Source organism: Geotrypetes seraphini, chromosome 1 (assembly GCF_902459505.1).
Source record: "Geotrypetes seraphini chromosome 1, aGeoSer1.1, whole genome shotgun sequence".
Lineage (NCBI taxonomy): Eukaryota > Metazoa > Chordata > Amphibia > Gymnophiona > Dermophiidae > Geotrypetes > Geotrypetes seraphini.
In genome coordinates this window covers 93427515-93451823 of record NC_047084.1, presented here as the reverse complement: position 1 = coordinate 93451823, position 24309 = coordinate 93427515, and the positions used below count along the sequence as shown (strand labels likewise).

The 24309-nt window shown below is 44.6% G+C and overlaps 1 protein-coding gene across 2 annotated transcripts in view; it reads right to left on the bottom strand.

The window, feature by feature from the left end:
* Positions 1–8126: 8126 nt before the first annotated feature.
* Positions 8127–24309, bottom strand: part of FDX2 (ferredoxin 2) — a 37174-nt gene continuing 20991 nt past the window's right edge. For both annotated transcript variants that reach the window (XM_033935075.1, XM_033935081.1), the window contains 3 exons: positions 18112–18218; positions 15394–15481; positions 8127–8589 (listed from right to left, as the gene is read on the bottom strand). In XM_033935075.1, coding sequence (XP_033790966.1) covers positions 8433–8589; positions 15394–15481; positions 18112–18218 — 352 coding nt within the window. In that variant the 3' untranslated portion in view covers positions 8127–8432. The remainder of the gene's footprint in view (positions 8590–15393; positions 15482–18111; positions 18219–24309) is intronic.

The window sequence follows — 24309 nt, the reverse complement described above, 5'->3', positions numbered from 1 at the left end:
ACTGTATGCAGAAGTGGACAGGGAGCCAGTGAAGCGACTTGAGGAGGGTGGGGGGTAATGTAAGCTTCTTGTTCAATCCCTCTTTATTCCGGGACCAGTGAGTTATTTCCATTTACCTGCCAGGATGTTGTAAGAAACCTCAAAATGCCAGAGACTTAAACCTCTTCCCCCTCATCACTGTGTCAGTGCCTGAATTCCTCAGTCTTTCTTCCTACATGCCAGGCTGTAGGAGCTTGTCTTTTCTGCTTGTACAACAGTCTTTGTACAGTCTGCTTGTAATTTCAGTCTTTGCATTCGTGGTTTTTGCCCTCATGCTGCAGCTATTCCCTGTTTGTCAGTAAGCCCTCTGGCCAGCCTGCACATCAGATCAGGGCTCAGGAACCATTCCCTTGGGAGCTAGTTCACCCCAGGTTTGTCTTAGTGGTTTGAGTGGAGGCTGCACGGTTCTGTGGAGGTGCACCCAGGATCGGAGCCAGACTGTGTTTCGTACACTGGGTCCAAAGATGGTGGAAGTGACCGGCCATGGAAGTCAGGCTAGTGGAGTAGTCAGGTGATTCAAAGTTCAGCTTTTCAGCAAGTTGAGGCAGAAGATCTCCCTGTCAATACAGTAGAATGTGAGGTGTGCAGCAGAATTCTGAACTGATTGAAGAGGAGAGAGATGACTTAGCAGAAGACATGTGAAAAGCACTTAGCAGTAATCCAGGCAAGAGGTGTCAAAGGTGTGGATTTTAGCAACATTGTATAGAAAGAAGCCACAAGCTTTGGCAGTCTTTTGATAAAAGAAGTAGTAACCTCCATGACTACAGTGACTGAAGCAGAGCCAGGTTTCCGATAATGCAAGCAGGTGGAAAGAAAGAGAGAAAGAGGTCATGGATGTAGGCAATTTTGTTGGAGATAGAGCAGGCATTCCACAAGGCACATGAGAAAGGTAGAGAAGAAGAGGAGAGAAACAAGAAATAAGGTTGTAGTGTGAACTGCTCAAGTAGGGTTGGAGTTGATGTCCCCAGCAGGGAATAAAAGAAGTAGGGGCTGAATAAGAAAGGGTACGGTAATGGTGGTGCAGGTGAGAAGCAATCAGTTGAGAGGGAAGAAACTTGATGCATTAGAGCTGTGAAGAGGGTGGGGAATTCAAACGGAGTGATGTGGGCTTGATGAGTGTAGTGGGTTGGGGGAGATTGGGTAAGATCTTACTACTCCTGTTGATAAAAATCTTATATACCACCCCCTCATTAAAACATCAAAGTAGTTTACAGTAAAATAGAAGGAAAAGAACTACAATAGGTGTGTCATTCTGGGTAGTGCATCTAAACCGGCACAGTTTGCAGAAGGTCTCAGTTTTCAACTCCTCCTTCCTCAGTGGAGTGTGCTGTCCTCTTCTGTTTTTCCTCATGCTCCTGCACTTATTAAGTTTGGTGGGGACAAAAGAAAATTTCAAGGAAAGGGCATTTATTCCTTTCTGCAGCTCCTTACCACAGTAAGGAGAAATTAGGTTCTTACCTGCTAATTTACTTTCTTTTAGCTTCTCCAGACCAGTAGAGGTTAATCTTTACAAATGGTATATATCCAATCATGACCAGCAGGTGGAGACTGAAAACAAAACTGTGGGACAGTATATAATATACTCCCTTCTCTATTTACATCAGTCTGCCGAATAGCCAAGCAGAACCAAGAACTGCAAAACAGAAAGAAAACAATACTCCGAACAGGAGTAACAACTAACATACCCAAATGCTGTTGGAAAATGCAGAGGAGAAATACCCGAAGGAAAATGTCCCCACAGCTCGCCAGCTAAGCCAGCCGAGCCACAGCCGCTGTTCTTTAATTCTCCCCGGCCCTAGAAAAATACTAGAACCCACAGCAAAAAAAAAAACCAAAAACTGCCCGCGAAACAGCCCCAACAACACAACAATAACAACAACAGACAGGGTGGGGACCTCTACTGGTCTGGAGAAGCTAAAAGAAAGTAAATTAGCAGGTAAGAACCTAATTTCTCCTTCTTTAGCACTCTCCAGACCAGTAGAGGTTAATCTTTACAAATGGGACGTACCAAAGCAGTCCCTCTCACGGGCGGGACCCCCGCAGGGCCGATACCAGAACACGCTCACCGAACACCGCGTCCCGACGCGCCTGAACATCTACCCGATAATGTCTAACAAAGGAATGCAAGGAGGACCAAACCGCAGCCTTACAAATATCCACTGGAGGCACGAGCGACGACTCAGCCCAAGAAGCTGCCTGATCCCGAGTGGAACGAGCCTCGAGAAACTCCGGAACAGGCTTCTGTCTCAGAAGATAAGTGGAAGCAATCGTCTCCTTGATCCAGCGCGCAATAGTAGCCTTAGAAGCGCCAGCCCCCCGATGAGGACCCGCTAGAAGGACAAAGAGATGATCGGATTTCCGGACTTCCTGGGTCCGCTGCACATAAGAGCGAAGGACCCGACCGACATTCAACTTGCGCAGCTGCCGTTGCTCAGAAGAGCCCTCCCGACTCCCCAAGACTGGGAGGACCACCGATTGATTGACATGAAAAGGAGAAACTACTTTCGGCAGAAAGGAAGGAACAGGCCGCAAGACAACCCGCTCCCTAGAAAACTCCAAGAAGGGAGCCCTACAAGAGAAAGCCTGAAGCTCAGAAACACGCCTAGCAGAAGTAATGGCCACCAAAAAGACCGCCTTCAGAGTAAGGTCCTTCAAAGAACAGCCATCCAACGGCTCGAAAGGCGGGCGCACCAAAACAGAGAGAACCAGATTGAGATCCCAAGAGGGAACAGAGAGCTGTAGGGGAGGCCTGAGCAACTTGGCCGCCCGCAAAAAGCGAATCACATCAGGAATGGCCGACAAACGCTGACCTGTCACCAACCCAGGCCTCTATCCAGGCCATCCTGCAAGAACTCTAGAATGGTAGGCAGGGAAGCGCGAAAAGAGACCACTCCCTGCGCCCGGCACCACCCCTCAAAGAGACGCCAAACCCGCACATAAGCCCGAGAGGTAGAAAGCCTCCAGGACCCCAAGAGCGTAGAGATCACCTTATCTGAATATCCCTTCTTACTAAGGCGACCCCTTTCAAGAGCCAAGCCGTAAGACAGAAGAGAGACGGGTCGAACATGGGAATGGGACCCTGTGCCAGAAGATCGTCCAAGAGAGGCAGAGGAAGAGGATCCGCCACCAGATGCCTCACCAGATCCGCATACCACGGACGTCGAGGCCAATCCGGAGACACCAGAACCACCAGACCCGGATGGTGAACAATGCGAAGAAGTACTCTGCCCACTAATGGCCAAGGAGGGAACACATACAACAGCCTCTCCGTTGGCCACGGTTGGACCAGAGCATCCAGACCCTCGGCCAGACTGTCCCTGCGACGACTGAAGAAGCGGAGCACTTTGGCGTTGCCACTTGTGGCCATCAGGTCCATCAGGGGCTGCCCCCAAGCCTGCACTATCAACTGAAACGCCACGGAGCCGAGACACCACTCTCCTGGATCCAAGAAGTGACGACTGAGGAAGTCCGCCTGAAAATTTTCTACCCCGGCTATGTGAGAGGCCCAGAAGATGGGACTCCGCCCAAAGCATGAGCCGAGCCGCCTCCTGCGCCACCTGAGTGCTCTTGGTGCCCCCCTGATGATTGACATAAGCCACTGCCGCGGCATTGTCCGACAGGACTCTGACTGACTTACCCAACCAAAGGGAGCGGAAAACTAACAGCGCCAGATGGACCGCTCTGGTCTCCAACACGTTGATCGACCAGGAGGCCTCCTCTGTGGACCAGGTGCCCTGAGCTGAGTGACCCAAACACTGAGTCCCCCCAACCGAGGAGACTCGCATCCGTAAGGAGCACCGTCCACTGCGGGAGATCCAGACCCACCCCCTGAACCAGGTGAGGGGTCCGGAGCCACCAACGCAGACTGCAGCGCAACACGCTTCGCAGGGGAACAGGAACCTCCAAACCGTGCCTCTGGGGTGACCACCTCCGGAGCAGAGCATACTGAAGAGGACGCATGTGGGCCCGCGCCCACCTCACCACGTCCAGGAACGCCGCCATCGACCCCAAGACTTGGAGGAAATCTTGCGCCCGAGGACACCGGGATGCCAAAAGCAGGCGTATCTGAGATTGTAATTTGCTCACCCGGGCCCCTGGAAGGAAGACCTTCCCCAAGGAGGTGTCGAACAGAACCCCAAGGTACTCCAGATGCTGAGCCGGGACCAACCGACTCTTGGAAAGGTTGACCACCCAGCCCAGCGACCGGAGAAACTCCACCACCCGAGCCGTAACCCGGGAGCTCTCCTGCAACGACTTTGCCCGAATCAACCAGTCGTCCAGGTAGGGGTGCACCAGAATGCCCTCCGAGCGCAAGGCCGCCGCGACGACCACCATCACCTTGGTGAACGTCCAGGGAGCCGTGGCCAGACCAAAGGGAAGCGCACAGAACTGATAGTGCCGACCCAAGATCGCAAAGCGAAGGAAGCGCTGATGAGAGGCCCGAATGGGAACATGCAAGTAGGCCTCCGTCAGATCGAGAGAAGTGAGAAACTCCCCCGGCTGATCCGCCAGAATGACCGACCGAGGAGTTTCCATGCGAAAAGAGGGAATCTTGAGAGCCCTGTTGACCCCCTTCAAATCCAGGATGGGCCGAAAGGTCCTCTCCTTCTTGGGCACCACAAAGTAAATGGAGTACCTGCCGGTGCCCCACTCCGGAGGGGGCACTGGAACAACTGCCTTGAGATCTAGCAAGTGCTGAAGGGTCTGGCGAAAAGCCTGCGTCTTCCAAGGAGTCTGACATGGAGAGGCTAGGAAAAGGTCCGGCAGAGAGCGGGCGAACTCCAGGGCATAACCGTCCCGCACCACCTCCAGGACCCACTGATCGGACGTGATCTCGGCCCATTTGGGGAAAAATTTGCGCAGCCGGGCCCCCACCGGAACCAAAGGAGGCGCCGGCAAGGAGTCATTGTGCAGGACGGGAAGCAGGGGAACTGGCGGAGGGATTCCCTGCCCCCCGACGGGCCCCCCGAAAGGGCTGCATGCGCTGGAAGAACCGACCCCGGGAAAACCCTGGAGCCGGGAAAGAAGCAGCCCCACGCCCAGGGCAATACTTGCGAAACTCCCGCAAACGCCCCCGGGCAGTGCCACCCCGAGACGCAGGGCGGGCACAGTCCTCAGGCAGACAGGGCACCTTTGAGTCCGTCAGAGTCTGAAGCAACTTATCTAATTCCTCCCCAAACAAAAAAGACCTCCGGAAGGGAAATTTAGTAAGCTTAGCTTTGGCCGCAGCATCCGCCTACCAAGCGCGCAGTCACAAAATACATCGCGCGGCCACGCCAAAGGCCATAGACTTAGCCGAGATCCGCACCAAGTCATAAAGAGCATCTGAGAGGAACGAGCCAGCCATCTCAATCTTCGCCACCTCCTGATCCATCAAAGACCAGTCATCAGACTCCCGATCCAGGACACGCTCAGCCCACCGAAACACAGCGCGAGCCACCAGCCCCCCAAGGCAGAACAGCCCTCAACAGGCATGGTATGCCGCTTAGAAATCGCCAAGACCACCGCGTCTACGACTGGCGATGTTAAAGTAGCCCGATCCCCCTCTGGGATGGGATACAAACGAGCCATGACGCGCGCCAAACGAAACGGCGCCTCCGGCGTTTTCTACTGTTCCAGTACAATATCCCGAATATCCTGATGCATGGGAAACGGTACGGATCCCCCGAAGCAGAGGGTCCCCCACACACGGAGTCTCCGGCGGCGCATCCTCAAAACGCAACACCGAAGAAACCTGTTGAATCAGGTCCGGTAGCTCTTCTCTCTGAAAAAGGCGCACCACGGACGCCTCTTCGCCGGAGGACGGGAAACCCGACAACCCGCTGCCAGCGGCCGTCCCCTCGAGAGGGTCCTGGAAATCCTCAAAAGGGTCCAGGTCCTCATCCAAACCGACACGCTCCTCAGACCATAAATCCCCGTCCCAAGACACCCGCGGATGCTTGGACAAGGGAGGAGGAGGAGGGGACGCCACAACAGACGAGAGAGGCAAAGCCGCAGGGAGCGTGGAGGAAACCCCACTCCCCGAAACCCCCTGGGCGCATCCGGGACCCCCAGCCGCCTGAAAATAGGCTCTGCACGGGGAAAACCCCCCTGAGGGTCCCAAGGGACTCCCTGCCACAGCAGGGGACCCAGCAGAAACCTGCCCCTGTTTTTCCAATACAGGGGGAAGGTCACCTGAGGTGGAAGACAAAATGGAGGGGCCAGACTGTGAAAATGGCGACTTTCCCGCCAAAAATGCTCCCTCCATAGCCTGTAGCGGCTGAGAAGCCTGAACAGTCCCAGCCGCTAAAACAGGCAAGTCGGCATCAGCTGTCAAAAAATCAGCTGAGAGGGAATCCTTCGGGGAATCCCTCCGTGGGTGGTTGGGGAAGACCGGGCTTCCCCACTGCTCCCAGCCGACTCGGCGGGGAGCTCTGGGCGCCTGCAGCCGCTGCCGACGGAGCTCCACCACATCACCGGGCCAAACTACCAAGTTCAGTCCGGCCGCGAGTGCCTCGCGGCTGGACCTAATTGTGTCCCACTCCCCCGGAGAAGGGCACAATTGCTCCATACGCGACCTAGCTAGAAACAAAGTGCCGGTTAAATGAAAAAATACAGTAAAAAACATTAAACTGACAGGGAAGCAACCCTGCAGACCGGCACTACCTCAGGATTTTTTTTTTTACAGAACAGACTCCACAGGCTCTCGAAGCAATATGCCTTGCTTGATTTAGGGGGCAAGGCTTACTGCTGAGGCTCCTCTAAAAAAATGTGGGGAGGTGGAGGAAGTGGGGGGAGGGACTCCGCTCGAGACCCGCCGGATTTGACCCCCCGAGGTCGGACAGACCCCCAAACAGGGCCCGCCCAAGCTCTGTCCGGCCAAAAACAGGGACTAGAAACCCCCTAAACAAATTCCAACAGCCCTACCAAGGGAGATGGGTACAGATCACATCAACACCTGCTGGAGACTGAAAGAAGACTGAGGTAAAGAGAGAAGGGAGTATATTATATACTGTCCCACAGTTTTGTTTTCAGTCTCCACCTGCTGGTCATGATTGGATATATACCATTTGTAAAGATTAACCTCTACTGGTCTGGAGAGTGCTAAAGAAGTACTGAATAACCTTTGCATAAGCAAAGCCTTCCTAAGCCTGGCCAGAAGTACAAAGGCACATCAGACGGGGCACAGCCAAAGAAAAAAAGAAGTTGGTAAGATCTGTTATATGAAAGGCAGCTTTTTTGGGGTGGGGCAAGTGCTTTTTTTTCTCTCAATGTCTTTTTTTTTTTTAGCTTGGGGGGTACCATTTCTAATAAACAGCAAAGGCAAATAACATTCAACAGGTTATATCACCACCTGTTTCAGGCTAAAGCGCTCCTCCTGCTCTATTGCTGCTACTATAAATATTATTCCTACAGAAAACATCAGCGGTCTGTTTAATATAAATAGCTAACAGCATTTATTAATATACAGAATCAGCACCCTTGCAAACATGACAAGTTTTTGCATTTACATTGAAATTCAGCAGCCTTTCCATTACCTTACCATAGAAAAGCTCAGAGTGCACTCTCTGAGATGTAACATTGTTTTAACAGGATACATAAAGCAAACAAGAAAAAAAAATGGGAAAAACCCCTCTAAGAAATACAGACTGATGTTTGTTTTAGTGCAATAAAGGCCCAGTTGAAGGATCTCTTTCATCTCTACTTTTGTTGATTGAGTGTAACAGGATACATCACAGTGATGAGTTAATCAAAGGAATAAAGCTCTGGATTCTCTAACCAGCTCTGACAAAGGTAGGTGCTAGAAATGTGGGCCAGGATTTTTCAGGCCTACATTTGATGTGAATTGCGCCTCCATAAGTGTTTTATGGCACCTAACGCCACTTCCGCTGTTAGCTATGCATTCAGTGGCATTAGGTGCCATAAAGCACTATAAAGGCATGATTCTAGCACCGTTTTGTTAAGGCGCTGGTAGGTGCATTGAAAATTAGTTTAAAACATCATTTAAATGGTGTTTTTCAGAGCTTGGATGTCTAGTGCTATTTACAGAATCCGGGCCAAAATGTATGTTCAAAGAACGGGCTACTGGGCTTGATGGACCATTGGTCTGAGCCAGTTAGGCTATTCTTATGTAAGAAAAATACAATCCCCATTGTGCCAGTTAGTAAGAAGCATGACATACAGTTATTTCCCATGTACAAATCTCTTCCACGTTTCTATGGGTTTGGTTTTTTTTTAAACAACAAACCTAGGATCAAGATATGCAAGTTTGACAAAACTAATAAGATGAACTGTTAGGTTTATTTGTTGAGATGTGAGTCTTGGAACCTGGTGAATTCCTGTCTGTGGTGCCATACCAGAATACAAGCACGCCAATAAGTACACTGCCTTGGCATTCTCCAGTAATGCTTTGCTCAGTGAGGTTTTGGTACATGTCCGTCTACATAAAAGTTTCTAGTTATTTTGGGCAGTGTAAATTCTGCACCTTCTAAATCTTTGGTGAGGATAATCTGACATCCCAGGCGTGAGTTTTCCTGTAGCAGAGGGGCCATGTCCAGCATGTCATCTTCTCTACACAGAGACAAGAAAGGGCAAATGTGAATAAAAATTATATTTTGAGAGCACAGTATGATTATCTCAGGCCATGGGATAATCTCATGGCATCCAGTGCTTAACTGAGCAAGTAATAAAGTAGATGATGGCAGATAAACAGCAATTTCCCCATTCACACTGGAATATCATTCTGGTCCACTTAGCAAGGATATATATTCCATCTGCCATAAATGCTTGACCTAGGATATATACTGTATAGCAAAATTTGCTTACCTGTAATAGAGGTCCTCTACAGACACCAGGATAAACAGAAACATGATAACAAATAAGGGACAAATGACCCATTTAGGCTGCAGTACCCACTATCTCCGCCTCTCCTTAAGAAATCCCATACACCTGTCCCATGCTTTTTTTAATTCAGACAATCTTTTTGTCTTCCTATTGGGAGACTACTCCACACATCTACCACCCTTTCTGTAAAAAAAAGTATTTCCTTAGATTACTCCAGAGTCTTATCACCTCTTAACTTCATCCTATGCTCCCTCATTCCAGTTTCCTTTCAATCGAGACTCACCTCCCGTGTATTTATGCTACATAGGTATTTAAATGTCTATCATATCTCCCTTTATCCACATTTTAGAAAACAACACTCCTTGTTTATAGCTAACTAGCTGATGCCCCGGCGTTGCACGGGTATTTAATTATAGCAATAACACTGTAAATGGATTCAAATAAAGATACTTTATAGTGGTGAATGAAATTATTTTTTTACAGCTTTATAAAAAGTACAATATTCAAATTTTAATGTGAAATATTTGACAAAATGAATACAATACAACTAACACAAAACTTGATTATAAACAACAATTTTAGTTTCACCTCCAGGAGCAAGAACATATAAATTCTTGGGTGAAGAGACCTCCAGAACATATCACCCCAGGTAGTGAGGGATCTGCATACCAAATTTCGTTGAAATCGGTCAAGCCATTTTTGATTTACTGTGAGATTGGCAGCTGTTTACATTTTTTCCATTGACATGAATGGGTGAAATCTGATGTTCTGTTTGTAGCTCCGCCCACGTGTGCAGGAGGGCCGCGAGACCCCCAGAACATATCACCCCAGGTAGCTGGAATTACTGTGAGAATGGCAGCTTATTACATTTTTTCCATTGACATGAATGGGTGAAATCTGATATTCTGTATGTAGCTCCGCCCATGAGTGCGGGTGGGCCGCGAGACCCCCAGAACATATCACCCCAGGTAGTGAGGGATCTGCATACCAAGGTTCGTTCAAATCGGTCAAGCCGTTTTAGAATTACTGTGAGAATAGCAGTTTTTTACATTTTTTCCATTGACATGAATGGGTGAAATCTGATGTTGTTTGTAGCTCCGCCCACGTGTGCAGGTGGGCCGCGAGACCCCCAGAACATATCACCCCAGGAAGTGAGGGATCTGCATACCAAGTTTCGTTCAAATCGGTCAAGCCGTTTTTGATTTACTGTGAGAATGGCAGCTGTTTACATTTTTTCCATTGACATGAATGGGTGAAATCTGATTTTCTGTTTGTAGCGCCGCCCACGTGTGCAGGTGGGCAGCGAGACCCCCAGAACATATCACCCCAAGTAGTGAGGGATCTGCATACCAAGGTTCGTTCAAATCGGTCAAGCCGGTTTTGAAGTACTGTGAGAATGGCAGCTTTTTACTTTATTTCCATTGACATGAATGGGTGAAATCTGATGTTCTGTTTGTAGCTCCGCCCACGTGAGCAGGTGGGCCGATAGACCCCCAGAACATATCACCCCAGGTAGTTGGAATTACTGTGAGAATGGCAGCATTTTACATTTTTTCCATTGACATGAATGGGTGAAATCTGATTTTCTGTTTGTAGCTCCGCCCACGTGTGCAGGTGGGCCGCGAGACCCCCAGAACATATCACCCCAGGTAGTGACGGATCTGCATACCAAGGTTCGTTCAAATCGGTCAAGCCGTTTTTGAATTACTGTGAGAATGGCAGCTTTTTACTTTTTTTCCATTGACATGACTGGGTGAAATCTGATGTTCTGTTTGTAGCTCCGCCCACGTGTGCAGGTGGGCCGCGAGACCCCCAGAACATATCACCCCAGGTAGCTGGAATTACTGTGAGAATGGCAGCTTATTACATTTTTTCCATTGACATGAATGGGTGAAATCTGATATTCTGTATGTAGCTCCGCCCACGAGTGCGGGTGGGCCGCGAGACCCCCAGAACATATCACCCCAGGTAGTGAGGGATCTGCATACCAAGGTTCGTTCAAATCGGTCAAGCCGTTTTAGAATTACTGTGAGAATGGCAGCTTTTTACATTTTTTCCATTGACATGAATGGGTGAAATCTGATGTTGTTTGTAGCTCCGCCCACGTGTGCAGGTGGGCCGCGAGACCCCCAGAACATATCACCCCAGGAAGTGAGGGATCTGCATACCAAGTTTCGTTCAAATCGGTCAAGCCGTTTTTGATTTACTGTGAGAATGGCAGCTGTTTACATTTTTTCCATTGACATGAATGGGTGAAATCTGATTTTCTGTTTGTAGCGCCGCCCACGTGTGCAGGTGGGCAGCGAGACCCCCAGAACATATCACCCCAAGTAGTGAGGGATCTGCATACCAAGTTTCGTTCAAATCGGTCAAGCCGGTTTTGAAGTACTGTGAGAATGGCAGCTTTTTACTTTATTTCCATTGACATGAATGGGTGAAATCTGATGTTCTGTTTGTAGCTCCGCCCACGTGTGCAGGTGGGCCGCGAGACCCCCAGAACATATCACCCCAGGTAGCTGGAATTACTGTGAGAATGGCAGCTTATTACATTTTTTCCATTGACATGAATGGGTGAAATCTGATATTCTGTATGTAGCTCCGCCCACGAGTGCGGGTGGGCCGCGAGACCCCCAGAACATATCACCCCAGGTAGTGAGGGATCTGCATACCAAGGAACGTTCAAATCGGTCAAGCCGTTTTTGCGTGATCGCGGCACATACACACATACATACATACACACATACATACCTCTGATTTTATATATATAGATAGATTAGACTCCCTCCATATGATGATCTCTCAATTATACTCTCTATATTAATCTTTTGTAAACCGCATTGAACTTCATGGCTATGCGGTCTAGAAATCCTATGTTATATTATACTGAGATATTTATGTCCCCATAAGTCTTATGATGAAGACCACTAATCATTTTAGTAACCTTACTCTGCACCGACTCCATCCTTTTTTTATACTTTTTTGAAGGTGCGGTCTCTCCAGCATTGTACACAATATTCTAAATGAGGTCTCAGAGCCATACCGGGGCATCAATACTTCCTTTTTCCTACTGGCCATTCTTCTCCCTATGCACCCAAGCATTCTTCTAGCTTTTGCTGTTGCCTTTTCAACCTGTAAGATTATCACATACTATCACACCCAAGTCATGCTCCTCTTTTAAGCACATAAATTCTTCACCCCCTAAATCAGGTTCATAATTGGATGATCCCATCCAATGGCACCAACGTGGGCTAATTTCCGGAACAAGAAAAGTAAGGCCCCAGGAAGGGTTGTAGATATACAGTTTGATTTATTATGGTGAATTCCTGTTGCAGGTAAGCAATGATGCTGTTCTGTCACCAAGCAGCATGAATCAGCCACCCAAATGGGAATTTACTTACCTGTAGCAGGTTTTCCCTGAGGATAGGAGGACACATTACTACAGATGAGCAGCACCCAGCATTCAAATTTCTAGCAGCTTTTGGTATTTGAATACGAAAGCTCAAGAGAATACTGCTCCTAGGGGAGGTGGAAAGATAAGTGGTAATGTGTCCTGCTGCCTCTAAGAATACCTCCGAGGACAAGCAGGACTCAATTTCCTCTTATGGAAAGCCATAGCTACTAACGTCATTGAAAACAACAAACAAGTGAGCATTAGATACTTGCAACAGGTAAAGATAACCAGAGATTAATTAAACTGTTTTGTATATCCCTGTTGCACAGGTGCAGCCTGGACTAGAACAAACAGGCCTAGGAGGGTGGAGTTGGATTGCAAACCCCAAACAAATTCTGCAGAACTGTATTTGAAATTGTTTGAATTGTATACAAATGCCAGAAGCATAAGAAACAAGATGGGATAGTTAGAATATATTGCACTAAATAAAAGGATAGATATAAGAGGCATCTCTGAGACCTGGTGGAAGGAAGATAACCAATGGGACACTGTCATACCGGGGTACATATCACAGTGATAGGGTGGAGGTGTAGAGTTATATGTTAAGGAGGGTTTTGAATGGTCTGAAAATTCTACAGGAACAGAAACACACCTTGGAATCCCTATGGGTAGAAATTCCATGTGTAAGGGGGAAAAGGATAGTAATAGGTGTGTACTACTGACCTCCTGACCAGGATGAATGGACAGATGCTGAATGTTATCAGAAATTAGGGAGGTTAACAAACTGGGTAACACAATAATTATGGGCGATTTCAACTTGGTTGGAATTCTTTTGCAATATTTCAACTATTTTCACCCGTACTACAACAATTTTCACATGCTGATATATCTTGTGTATCTTTTTTTTTCGTGTTGGTGAAGGAGAAGCATATATCATGTTCACGGCCCTCTTGTGGATTTTTTTTTTTTTTTTTACCTATGACGAGGAATGAGCTGGCTGATTCCATATTATACAATACAATGTAATTGGTACTTTAGATCATTTATTGTTTTATTGCCCATTAATTAAAACTTTTTGGTTGTCAATTTGGGATCAAATAAATCAATTGCTTGAAAATTATGTAGCATTATCTTGTGATACAATTTTGTTTGGCATACTGATGAGAGCTAAGCCTCAAATATCGGCTAATAATAATAAGCTTTTAATGATTTTAACTGGAGTTGCCATTCAACAAATAACATATAATTGGAAAGATTATACAAGATTGAACTATCCGTTTTGGTGGAACTCAGTATGTCATATATTTAAAATGGAGAGAGCGTTGGCAGTACAAAAAGGCTATTATCATAAATTTAAGAATGTGTGGGGGCCATTTATAAGTTATTATAAGGAATAATTTACACTTTTCCCAAGTTTTAATTTTTATTTGTGGTATGGGGGAGTTTATTAACAATATATTCTAATGATAAGATATTATATTCATGTGATATATTTATTTTGTTGGAGAAGTGGGTTAAATTTTCTTGTTGAAAGATTGCTGATTTTCAAGTGATACTGTATTTCAAGTGTTTGTTATTTACTGTACACTTGTTGTAAATTATAAATGAATAAAGAATTTTAAAAAAAAATAAAAAATACAATGTAATTGCTGGAATGAATGACAAACCTGTTTTTAATAGTGGAAGTAAATGCAAAATAGAAGCAAATTTCTCCAAAGAATGTCTTCAAAGTGACTGGATGAGAGGACAAATACTTTGACAGATCTTATAAAGCAATGCCACATCTACTTGTAATTTCTCTCACCCCTTTTTACTGCTTTTCTAGGCAAGCTTCAAATTTCAGGCACTTGGGGCCCTGATTCTATAAAGTCTGCCTAAAGTTAATGCCTACATCAGCGTGCCTAGCCAATAGAGATGCCTAACTTAACTGATAGGCTTAATCAGCGCTGATAACTGCCACTTAATGCCATTAATTGGGCTTCATTGAAATTTAGGCGTCTAACTCAAAAAATGTGATTCTATAAAAAGTAAACATTTTCTGTGACTGCCCCCATGACTTGGAACTCTTTGCTTTACACATAACGGAAACAAATTTAGAGAAATTCAAAGGAGCATTGAAATGTTTCCTTTTTAAAGATGCTTTTGAACATTAGTCATCCTCTTTTTTCCGCTCTTTCCTCTCTCTTCCTTTTTTCTGCTTTCTAGCCAGAGATATAGCACTATAACATTTGTTTCCCTATTCCTATTGTTCTTTCCATCAATGCCATCTTTTCTAGACTTTATTGTAGTTCCTCCTCCTTCCCTCATGTTAACTGTCTTTTTTGTCTTCATAGTCAGTTTGTATATGTCTCTGTCCTAATTTTTGTATTCCCCTCTAGAATTTAGGATAGGCGAGTAATCAGCTCTTAAATAAACTATGAAATAAAAACTATGAAACCACCTAGTGCAAAGCACGCTTATCTAAAAGTGGGTGTGGTTAAAAGTGGCGCATGGGCATGTTTTTGAGTTAGGTGCTGCTGTGCGCCTAACCTAGGTACACGCATTTAGGCCACATAAACCTTAGCCTAAATATGATGCGCCTAATGATGCCTAATGCCATTTATGTGGCGCTAAGCATGGTTCTATACTTTTATAGAATATTTTTAGAGTCGCACTAGTCGACGCCAATCTTTTAGGTGACCTATGTAGAATCATGGGCTATGAGCACGGTTATATGTATATCTGAAAGTTTTTGTGCAAATATGACTCCCCATCCCCTACACCAGGGGTAGGGAACTCCGGTCCTCGAGAGCCGTATTCCAGTCGGGTTTTCAGGATTTCCCCAATGAATATGCATTGAAAGCAGTGCATGCAAATAGATCTCATGCATATTCATTGGGGAAATCCCGACTCTCGAGGACCAGAGTTCCCTGCCCCTGCCCTACACAAACGTATACAAAACTCTGTCTTGGTGTAGACCTAGTTCAATTCATTTTTAAATTCTATATTGACGTTTGAAGACATAGCCATACCCACTGCATCTGATTAAGACTTCTGATTTAAACACAAAAAAAAAAAAAGAAAAAGAAAGCCTTTGACACATCACGAAAATAAGCCATAGAAAAAACACTGTGAACACATAAAATTCTAAAATCTGTTACCTTTCATCAGGATCCGGAAGTTTATCCAAAAATTCTCCACTCACGTACACATGACACGTTGAACATGCAAGTGAAGCTTCACAAGCACCTAAATATAATACAAAAAAATACCCTGTTCAGTCTGAAATACTAAAAAGAGAAGGTCTGTGGTTCAAAACAATGTCCTCTGTATTGCTTTTCACTCAGATTTGACTACAGTTTAGCAAATAAGAGCATTAACCCGATTTAAGTTAGTTTTAAAACAAGAACTCTTGTAAATGCTTTGAAAGGCTTGGTGATAACGTCTTCAAAGTGTCGAGATCCAGAGGACAACCAGGCGCTTTATCTACAATAGTCAAAACAGCAAGGCATTTCCCCTTTCCCTATGCAAAATTTCCATGAACCTGAAGCAACCAGCATGTTAATTACATAGTTGCTATCAGCCTAAGACAGGTTCTATATTGTTAGCATTTTAATTCTTTTTTAACAAAAAAAAAAAAATTGAGCTTGCTCATATAGCTCAGAAAATGATTAAAATGTGATGTTCTCATTGCTCTTCTCCAGCTCCTGCCAAGCATCACCTCTTAAAGTAAATTGGGAATAGATCTTCTAGCTAGAAACAAGATACCAGGAGAAGTTGAAGCTGTATCTAGTTTCATCTGAAGAAAAAGGAACAGAATGATTACAGAAAAAAGATGCTAGGATGTAGATCTTAAATCCAGTGTCTTCCATTTACCCACAAAACCAAGGCAACACTACAGGTTTGTGGGTTTTTACATCCCCCAAACTTCTCCACTAATATTTCTCAAAACAGAGTATCACAGTCATTGACTTCTCGACTTAGACTGTGACAGAATGGTGGCAATAAATGTCAAAATGTGATATGATCAGGACTGGGAATGATGTCACCAACCCACTTTGCGCAGTCTGCTCAGTGATAGCATGCTAGCTTCTTAATCTCAAATTATTGGATTACTTGTGGACTGCAACCCTCTTGGGTTCTTGGGATGTTTACTAGGATTATGGATGAAATCTATTCTTCTAGAGCAGAAAAAGTGCATGAAAACAGATCTCATTCTTGTAGATATATTGAAAACCCAACTGGGGTTAAAATTTTAAAAGACCAAGTCTGGAGAACACTGGATTCAAGGTCAACCAGAACCTGCTCCAAGCTTGCTATATGTACTGTATGGAGTGAAGATATTACAAAACATTTTCTATTTGAAGGATATGAATCATGGCTATGTCTGAAGTCCAAGAAAGGCGTGGCCTTGGTCAGCTGAAAGATTTACCGTATTTTTCGCTCCATAAGACGCACTTTTTCCCCCCAAAAAAGTGGGTGGAAATAAGGGTGCCTCTTATGGAGCGAATACCGTGCCACACCCTCCCCCGTACCTTTCTGCAATCCCAGCGGTCCAGTGCTGCATCGGCAAGCTCCCCCACTGGATGGCCGCCCGAGTCCTCATCTGCCGAAGCAGCGAGAGGCATGTGCGAGCCCCGAGCATACCTGCCTGGTCCTGCACCGCCACCTGAATGGTGCCGTCAGCTCAGTCCAGCGCTGCATCGGAAGGCTCCCCCGCTGCACGACCACGGCAGCAAGAGGCAGGCGCGAGCCCCAAGTGCGCCTGCCTGGTCCTATGTCGCTGCTTGAATGGTGCCGTCAGCTCCCGTGAGTCTCACAAGAACCGACAGCACCATTCGGGCAGCGGTGCAGGACTAGGCAGGCGCGCTCAGGGCTCACGCCTGCCTTTCACTTCTACGGCAGATGGGGACTCAGGCAGCCATCCAGCGGGGGAGCCTGCCGATGCAGCACTGGACCGCCAGGATTGCAGAAAGGTACCAGGGAAGGGGGCCCTCCTGTTGGAATTACAGTAAATTAATCACTTGTTTAAATTTACAACAAATGTAGAGCTGAGGGAAGAGGCCTTGTGCTGGACATGTGAATTGCTTTAAAAAAATAAAAGAGGAAATAAAAATGTAAAGGTATCGGAGATGTGCATTTCCCATAGCTGAGCAGAAAACAGAAAGACTTCCCTGCCTGCCCTGTCCCTGCCTACCAGCAACTAGGTACTGCCCTGTCCCGGCCTACCACTAGACCACAAGAGAGGGGGCAGGGTGCGGAGCATGGCAGGGAGAATTCGGTTCAGAATGTTTTTTCTTGTTTTCCTCCTCTAAATCTAGGGTGCATCTTATGGTCAGGTACGTCTTATGGAGCAAAAAATACGGTAATATTTGAGACCAAACACTTCCTTTGACCCAATAATGGAAAGATCTGTACTTCCAGATTTTGGACAGAAGTGATAAAACACAGAATTTAATATTAAAAGGAGCTGGTACAAGCCGTTAGGTGTCCCCTCCTGAGGAAGAGTCTATGAAACTTGGGGGATCATCAATTTTATCATGGCTATTAGTTTCTCACTAGAGCACGTTTAAGCACTGGCACTTTATTCAATACTATGGTTATTGATAACATCTACCACCACCCGCCATACGAGATAAGTGAATTTATTACATCTTTCACAGTTTATTTATAGCGAGTGGTTCTGGGACCGTAAAGGGCGATGATGGTCCCACAATAACCATAGTCTGTTGTTACCACAGACTAAATGGTTATGGGTCTGAGCACTTTACAAACACATTTTGACATAATTTTTTTAAGTTATAAAGTATTTAGAGCTGTGATTTCGAGAGTGAAAATATATGATGTGCCATAAAACAATACTGTAAACCATCACATACCTTCCAAGTCAATCTCATGCTTATGTGCTAGGTATAAAACATTGTCTCCTACTTTTCCTTTCACAGGTATGCGTTGCCCAGAACGGTCTATAAAAACTACGTTAACTCTAGAAAAGAAAAATAAATTTACTGAATTAACTTTGGCTTCTTAAAACTGTAATCTGTACAATAGTACTCTCTTTGTCTACACTAAAATAACACTTTTTCATGAAACATTCTAAAAGAAAACCTTTTGTATGAATAAAGTCTTTGGCAGGGTAGCCAGAAATGAACTGGATTGGAGATCAGTTTCTTGTATCCTTGATGTGTAATACTGGTCATAAAAGACTGAGGGGCAAGGCAAAATATGCAATGAGGTTGAAATAAAAATGTTCAGTTTTCTCTTATTATAATCTGCTTAACAAAAACATCTATTTGGATTTATTTACTGCCTTTTTGAAGGCATTCACTTTAGCTGGTGTGCAGCAAAAGTAAGTCAAGCATAGGCAAAAGACACAGCAGTAAATATATTCATACAATATTACAAAGTATGGCAGAGTATGCTACATTCAAACTATGTGGAACCAATTCCTGGATTCCCAAGAGTTAGAATGTTGTGGTTTATTGATATAACTTGCAAATACATAAAAGTCAACTCCCTGCTAAGAAATAAAGTCCTTGCAGCAATTAAAACGACCAGACCCTACATGGGCCGTGTTTCAGCAATCTTTGCCTTCTTCAGGGGTCCTTAGATACAGCTATACAAACTGCTTCAAAGAAAGTACCTGTCAGAAGAGACTCTGAAGCTGCTGTGCTGGCTCCGTACTGAAATATTTCTTAGCAGGGAGTTGGCTTTTATTTATTTGAGATTATATCAATAAACCACACCATTTTAACTCTTGGGAGTCCAGAATTGGTTTCACATAGTTTGCTTGTGGACATCTGTACTTCTGTGGTGCCCAGGTCCATTGCTGTGGGAGTTTGGCCCGTCCTTGTGGCGTTGACCACCCCATAGTGTCATTTGTTCTTCAGGATAGTATGCTACATTACAATTTCAACACAATAAAACATTTATGCAAGCAAAGATGGAATATATAGATAGATAAGACAGAACAACAGGGGTTAGAAAATAAAGAGACCAATGTAAAAAAAAAAAAGTGGCTTGAATATTACCTTAGGTACGATAGGAGTGGATAAACATGCCCTGTGTGTATGTATACATACATACTTCCTGATGTAGAGATAGACTTGTATTACGCAAAACCTTTCAGGGAATGAATTCCAGAATATGGCAGCTACTCTGCAGAAGGCTCGTTGGTGGCTATCACCTTCGTCTAAAAGGTGGTTCAAATCATTATTCTTTTTGTTCCTACCATATTGATTGCCGAAATGTTTACTTTGTAAGCTCCCCTCACCTGTATCGGCTCTTGTTTTGTAAGCTATCTTCTTCATTGTAATCTGCTACCACGGCTCTTCTGTTTGTATGGGCTCTTGTATAATTGTAAATCATCCTGAACCTTTATAGGCATAGAACGATCCACAAATCCTAGATTAGATTAGATACACTAAACAACAAAGTTTTTGCTTCTTCAATTCTTTTGAGTGTATCTTACAGATTTTTGGCTACTGATCAGGAAAATCGCATTTAAATTATGTATCATGTACCATTTTACCAAAAAAGTACATTTTTATAATTTTTTGTTATACTTTCAGGCTAACACAATTAATTTTTAGCCTAATTCTTAATATAGGCCTATTGCTCACGTTATACCTTGCTGGATATAGTGTGGGCATGTCCAGGAGTACATTCGGGGCAGATTGCATAACCATGGAAATGATGCAGTCTGGGTATGCTTGTACATGGGCATAAGACTTGGACTGATGAAAAATTTTGTAAAAGTGATGAACAACGAAGGCAAAGATTTTCTTTATCTAAGACAGCTATTTCCAAGAACAACTGGCGCCAAGATTAAGGAAGGCATTTTTGTCAGTCCATAGATCAGACACGTCATCAATGATGAGAGATTTGAAGATCTGTTAGTCGGACCAGAGAAAATTGCCTGGAAAATATTCAAGGATGTCTTTGAGAATTAGCACCAAACTATGTTCAACTGGTTGACAAACTTCTTTGAGCATACAAAACCATGAAGTGCAGCATGTCGCTGAAGATACACTTTCTACATTCACACTTGGACTTCCTCCCCACAAATCTTGGTGCAGTCAGTAACGAACATGGTGAAAGGTTTCACCAGACACCAAAATATAAGTTGGGCATGCCCTAGGGCATTGCAGGAAAGTTAACTCCCTAGATTCCACCAAAAATATATAAACCTCAAATCTAAATTTTTAAGATAAGGAGCACCCTCAGCGTGAATTTGAAAGCTTTAAAGAGCGACTCAAAGAGCAGCTCTAGTGCTTAGAATAGCAAAGCCTGCAAACACTGAGCAGAGATTACCACTCATTGCCAGCCGCATACCATCATCTGGGTGATCCTGTGTGCTTTAAAGTGCAAACAATATGCAATAAATAAATATATATAAAAGTAGAAGACAAAAAGTTCACTATCCTGCAATGCCCCAAATGCCTAACCCATTGACCTGAACAGAGAATGAAAAAATTAGTCACTTGTCCCTCCAGTTACTTAGCTGAATAAAGGTGCTATAGACAAATAGTTGCAAGGAAAGTCCAGCTTTTTTTGGATCAAAGACCAAAGTTAAGGTGCAGTCCTCTTTCAACACAGCTCGACCCAGCAGGGTTTCAGGGCAATAGCCCTTTCCTCAAGAACCGAATAAGCCAACACGACTGTAGGTCAGAGTGATTCCAAGCAGGCAAGGCAACAAGGGGGAGGAACTGGAAACACAGCAACAGCTTTAAATTCTCAGGCAATTAGCAGCATAATCACATTAGAGCGTACAACAGCATTCACAGGGGCCACGGTCCATGTGGCACGTGTCAGATGTGCGCCATGTCTCTGCAACTGGATTATTGGACTCATCCCACTAACCACAAAAGCTGTCGTTTGAGAGCTCATGCTACTTGTGTCAGCTTGGGTCATATATATTATCTGTCCCTGTCAAAAAAATCTACGTAGGGTGAACAAGTAGACAGATCAGGACTCGGCTGGTAGAGCATAAAAGTAAACTCAATACTGCTACCCTGACCACCCCTAAGGTGAGTCACTGCTTGGAGTTTCAACATGTGTTCACCCAGTTACACTGGTTTGTGATTGAGCAAATTCCTTCAAATTTCCAGGGTGATCGGAGTGCTAGGATCCAACTGAGAACAATTTTGGATATTTGAGCTGCAGGCTGTGAAACCTCTAGGGCTCAATAACATGATAGAATGGAACTCTATTATTTAACTGCACAGTTTTTTTCATTTTGTGATTATTTCTGTGTTTATGCACTGGGGCAGTGTTTCACCTCTTCTCCAGGCCCTGTTAGGGTATTCACCTGTGAATGCTGTTGTAAGCTCTAATGTGATTATGCTGCTAATTGCCTGATAATTTAAAGCTGTTGCTGTGTCTCCGGTTCCTCCCCCTTGTTGCCTTGCCTGCCTGGAATCACTCTGACCTACAGTCGTGTTGGCCTGTTCAGTTCCTGAAAAGGGGCTATTGCCCTGAAACCCCACTGGGTAGAGCCATGTTGAAAGAGGACTGCACCTTAACTTTGGTCTTTGATCCAAACCCCCCCCAAAAAAAACAAAACAAAACAAAACTGTACTCTCCTTGCTACTATTTGACTACAGCACCTTTATTCAGCTAAGTAACTGGAGGGACAAGTGACTAATTTTTTCATCCTCTGTTCGGGTCAGTGGGTTAGGCATTCGGGGCACTGCATGAAAGTGAACTTTTTGTTTTCCACTTTTATATTTATTTATTACACATTGTTTGCACTTGATTTGCACTTTAAAGCACACAGGAGCACCCAGATGATGGTGTGCGGCTGGCAGTGAGTGGTCATCTCTGCTCAGTGTTTGCTGGCTTTGCTATTCTAAGCACCAGAGCTGCTCTTTGAGTCGCTCTTTAAAGCTTTCAAACTCATACTGAGGGTGCTCCTTATCTTAAAAATTTAGATTTGAGGTTTATATATTTTTGGTGGAGTCTAGGGAGTTAACTTTCCTGCAATGCCCTAGGGCATGTCCAACTTATATTTTGGTGTCTTTTAAGGATATTTTGTCTTGGGGTTTTTGCTATAGAAAGGTTTCACCAGGACATTGCCACTATGGAAAAAAAGATATCAGGGCAACTGGAATCCATCAATGCTGGCTGACTATTGGACACTGCAAAGAGATACACTGGATACTTGAGTTCAAATGAAAATTAGTAGGAAAACACTTAACCATGGTGAACTATCACAGCGTATCAGAAATTTTGTGCATTAAAACATGTTATAGTCAATTAAAGATACCATCGTGTTTCTCAAAAGTCATAAGTGATACAGTCAGTGGGAAATTATATTTGTATTTATTTTGAAGGGTTCTATCATATTCACCAGTTTGTTTTAAGGAAGCAAAACCTTTGGAAAAATTTGTTCTCCAGTGGATATAACAGATGAATGTGGTGAAATTTATTTCATGTAAATGTGTGTGTTAGTGCTCCACTATTAATCCCCGTGTTATGGGATCAAAGTGTGCATGTGCAAAGAGGTATATAAAATGGTGGAGATGGGTATAAATAAATGTGAAATAGTGAGGCATCGTGGAATTTTTTTTTCTAAGAAAACATGACCTCATCTTCTTGAAGTCTTTTGGGACTTCCAGCAAAGTTTCAGGGGAAAATGAAACTTTCAAAAGATCCCAATGATAAGTCATGGCATTCCCAAACCAATTGTATTCGTGTCAGAAAATACATATGCAAAGCTCAATTTGCTCTGTGTAGCAAATTAGTGCATGATATTGTGCCAGCCTTAGGGCTCCTTTATCATCACCTTAACGGACTCCTCGATCCAGCCCGACATAAAATACATGACATGTAAACTGTATGACAAAGCCAACAACCACTCCAGCAGCATTGGCCTCTTGCCTCTTACTAGTCTACTGCGCTCCTGGTCCACGATCAGCCAATGACACCAAGTTGCAAGAAATTATCTCAAACCTAACTCGCCAATATACTTGACTAGTGGTTTTAGGCGACATAAACATACCTTTAGACCTACAAGACAATCTCTCTGCCTGCAGACTAAAAACCTTCCTCAGCGACACCCACCTTGATCTAAAACCTACAAGCTCCACACACGAAAAGGGACATACACTTTGACATAATTGCCTCCAACCTTCTGAATTCTCCTCAGACACCGACAGGTCTTCAGTTGGACCACTACCAACTATCCTTCAATCTCCACCTAAGCATCGACAGAGCACACCCCTCAATAGATTCCCAATAATAACTCTTTATCGAGAGGCAAAATTGATACAGCTCAGTTCTGGATGCAATCCGCTAGCTAAGAGGAGATGGTTCTTTTGGGAACAGCAACCACTAGTCTGTTAGGGTCAAAAGCTACAAAGAGGTGGGAGGACTTCCTATGAGGCTTAGTCTGGTCCAGATAATATGCCAGAGAACTCTTGCAATCTAAGGTGTAGAGGGCTGCTTTTCCAGGATAGAAATGTGGTTTTGGAACCATTCAAAATGGTTTATACACAAACACACAGGTACTTTTTTTGTATCTGGGGTAATGGAGGATTAAGTGACTTGTCCAAGGTCACAAGGAACAGTGCCAGGATTTGATCCCACAGCCTCTGGGTGTAGAAGAAGCAGCTCTACTGATAGTCATGTAGTTTGCTGGATTTGTTAGGTCAGTGTTTGAGGCCTTGGGGATTGGGGGTGAGTGTGATTTGACCCATCTGGGGTGGGAGCTGGCCATAGTGAAGTTAAGTTGTTCAAGAGGTGAGTGAACCAGGTTAAGACGCGATCTAGGGCATTGGCTAATAACCAGTCAGGGCATTTATCAAGGACACTGCTTCGAGAGGAGAGGTTTTTTTTAAGGATTCATCACTATCTGAATTTTCTACTGGTGAAAATATTCTCCAGATTTGGTCAGCGGCACAAGGATCGGTGGTTTCTTGTGGAGGTGGTTGGATAAGAGCTATAGTGTTTGAAGCAGTTTCAACGTCTTATTGTACAGTTTTAATCTTGTTGAGGAAATGGTCGGTGAGGGACTGGACATTGGGCTAGATCTTTTCAGCCAGGCCTAGGTCGGGGGGGGGGGGGGGGTGTCATAG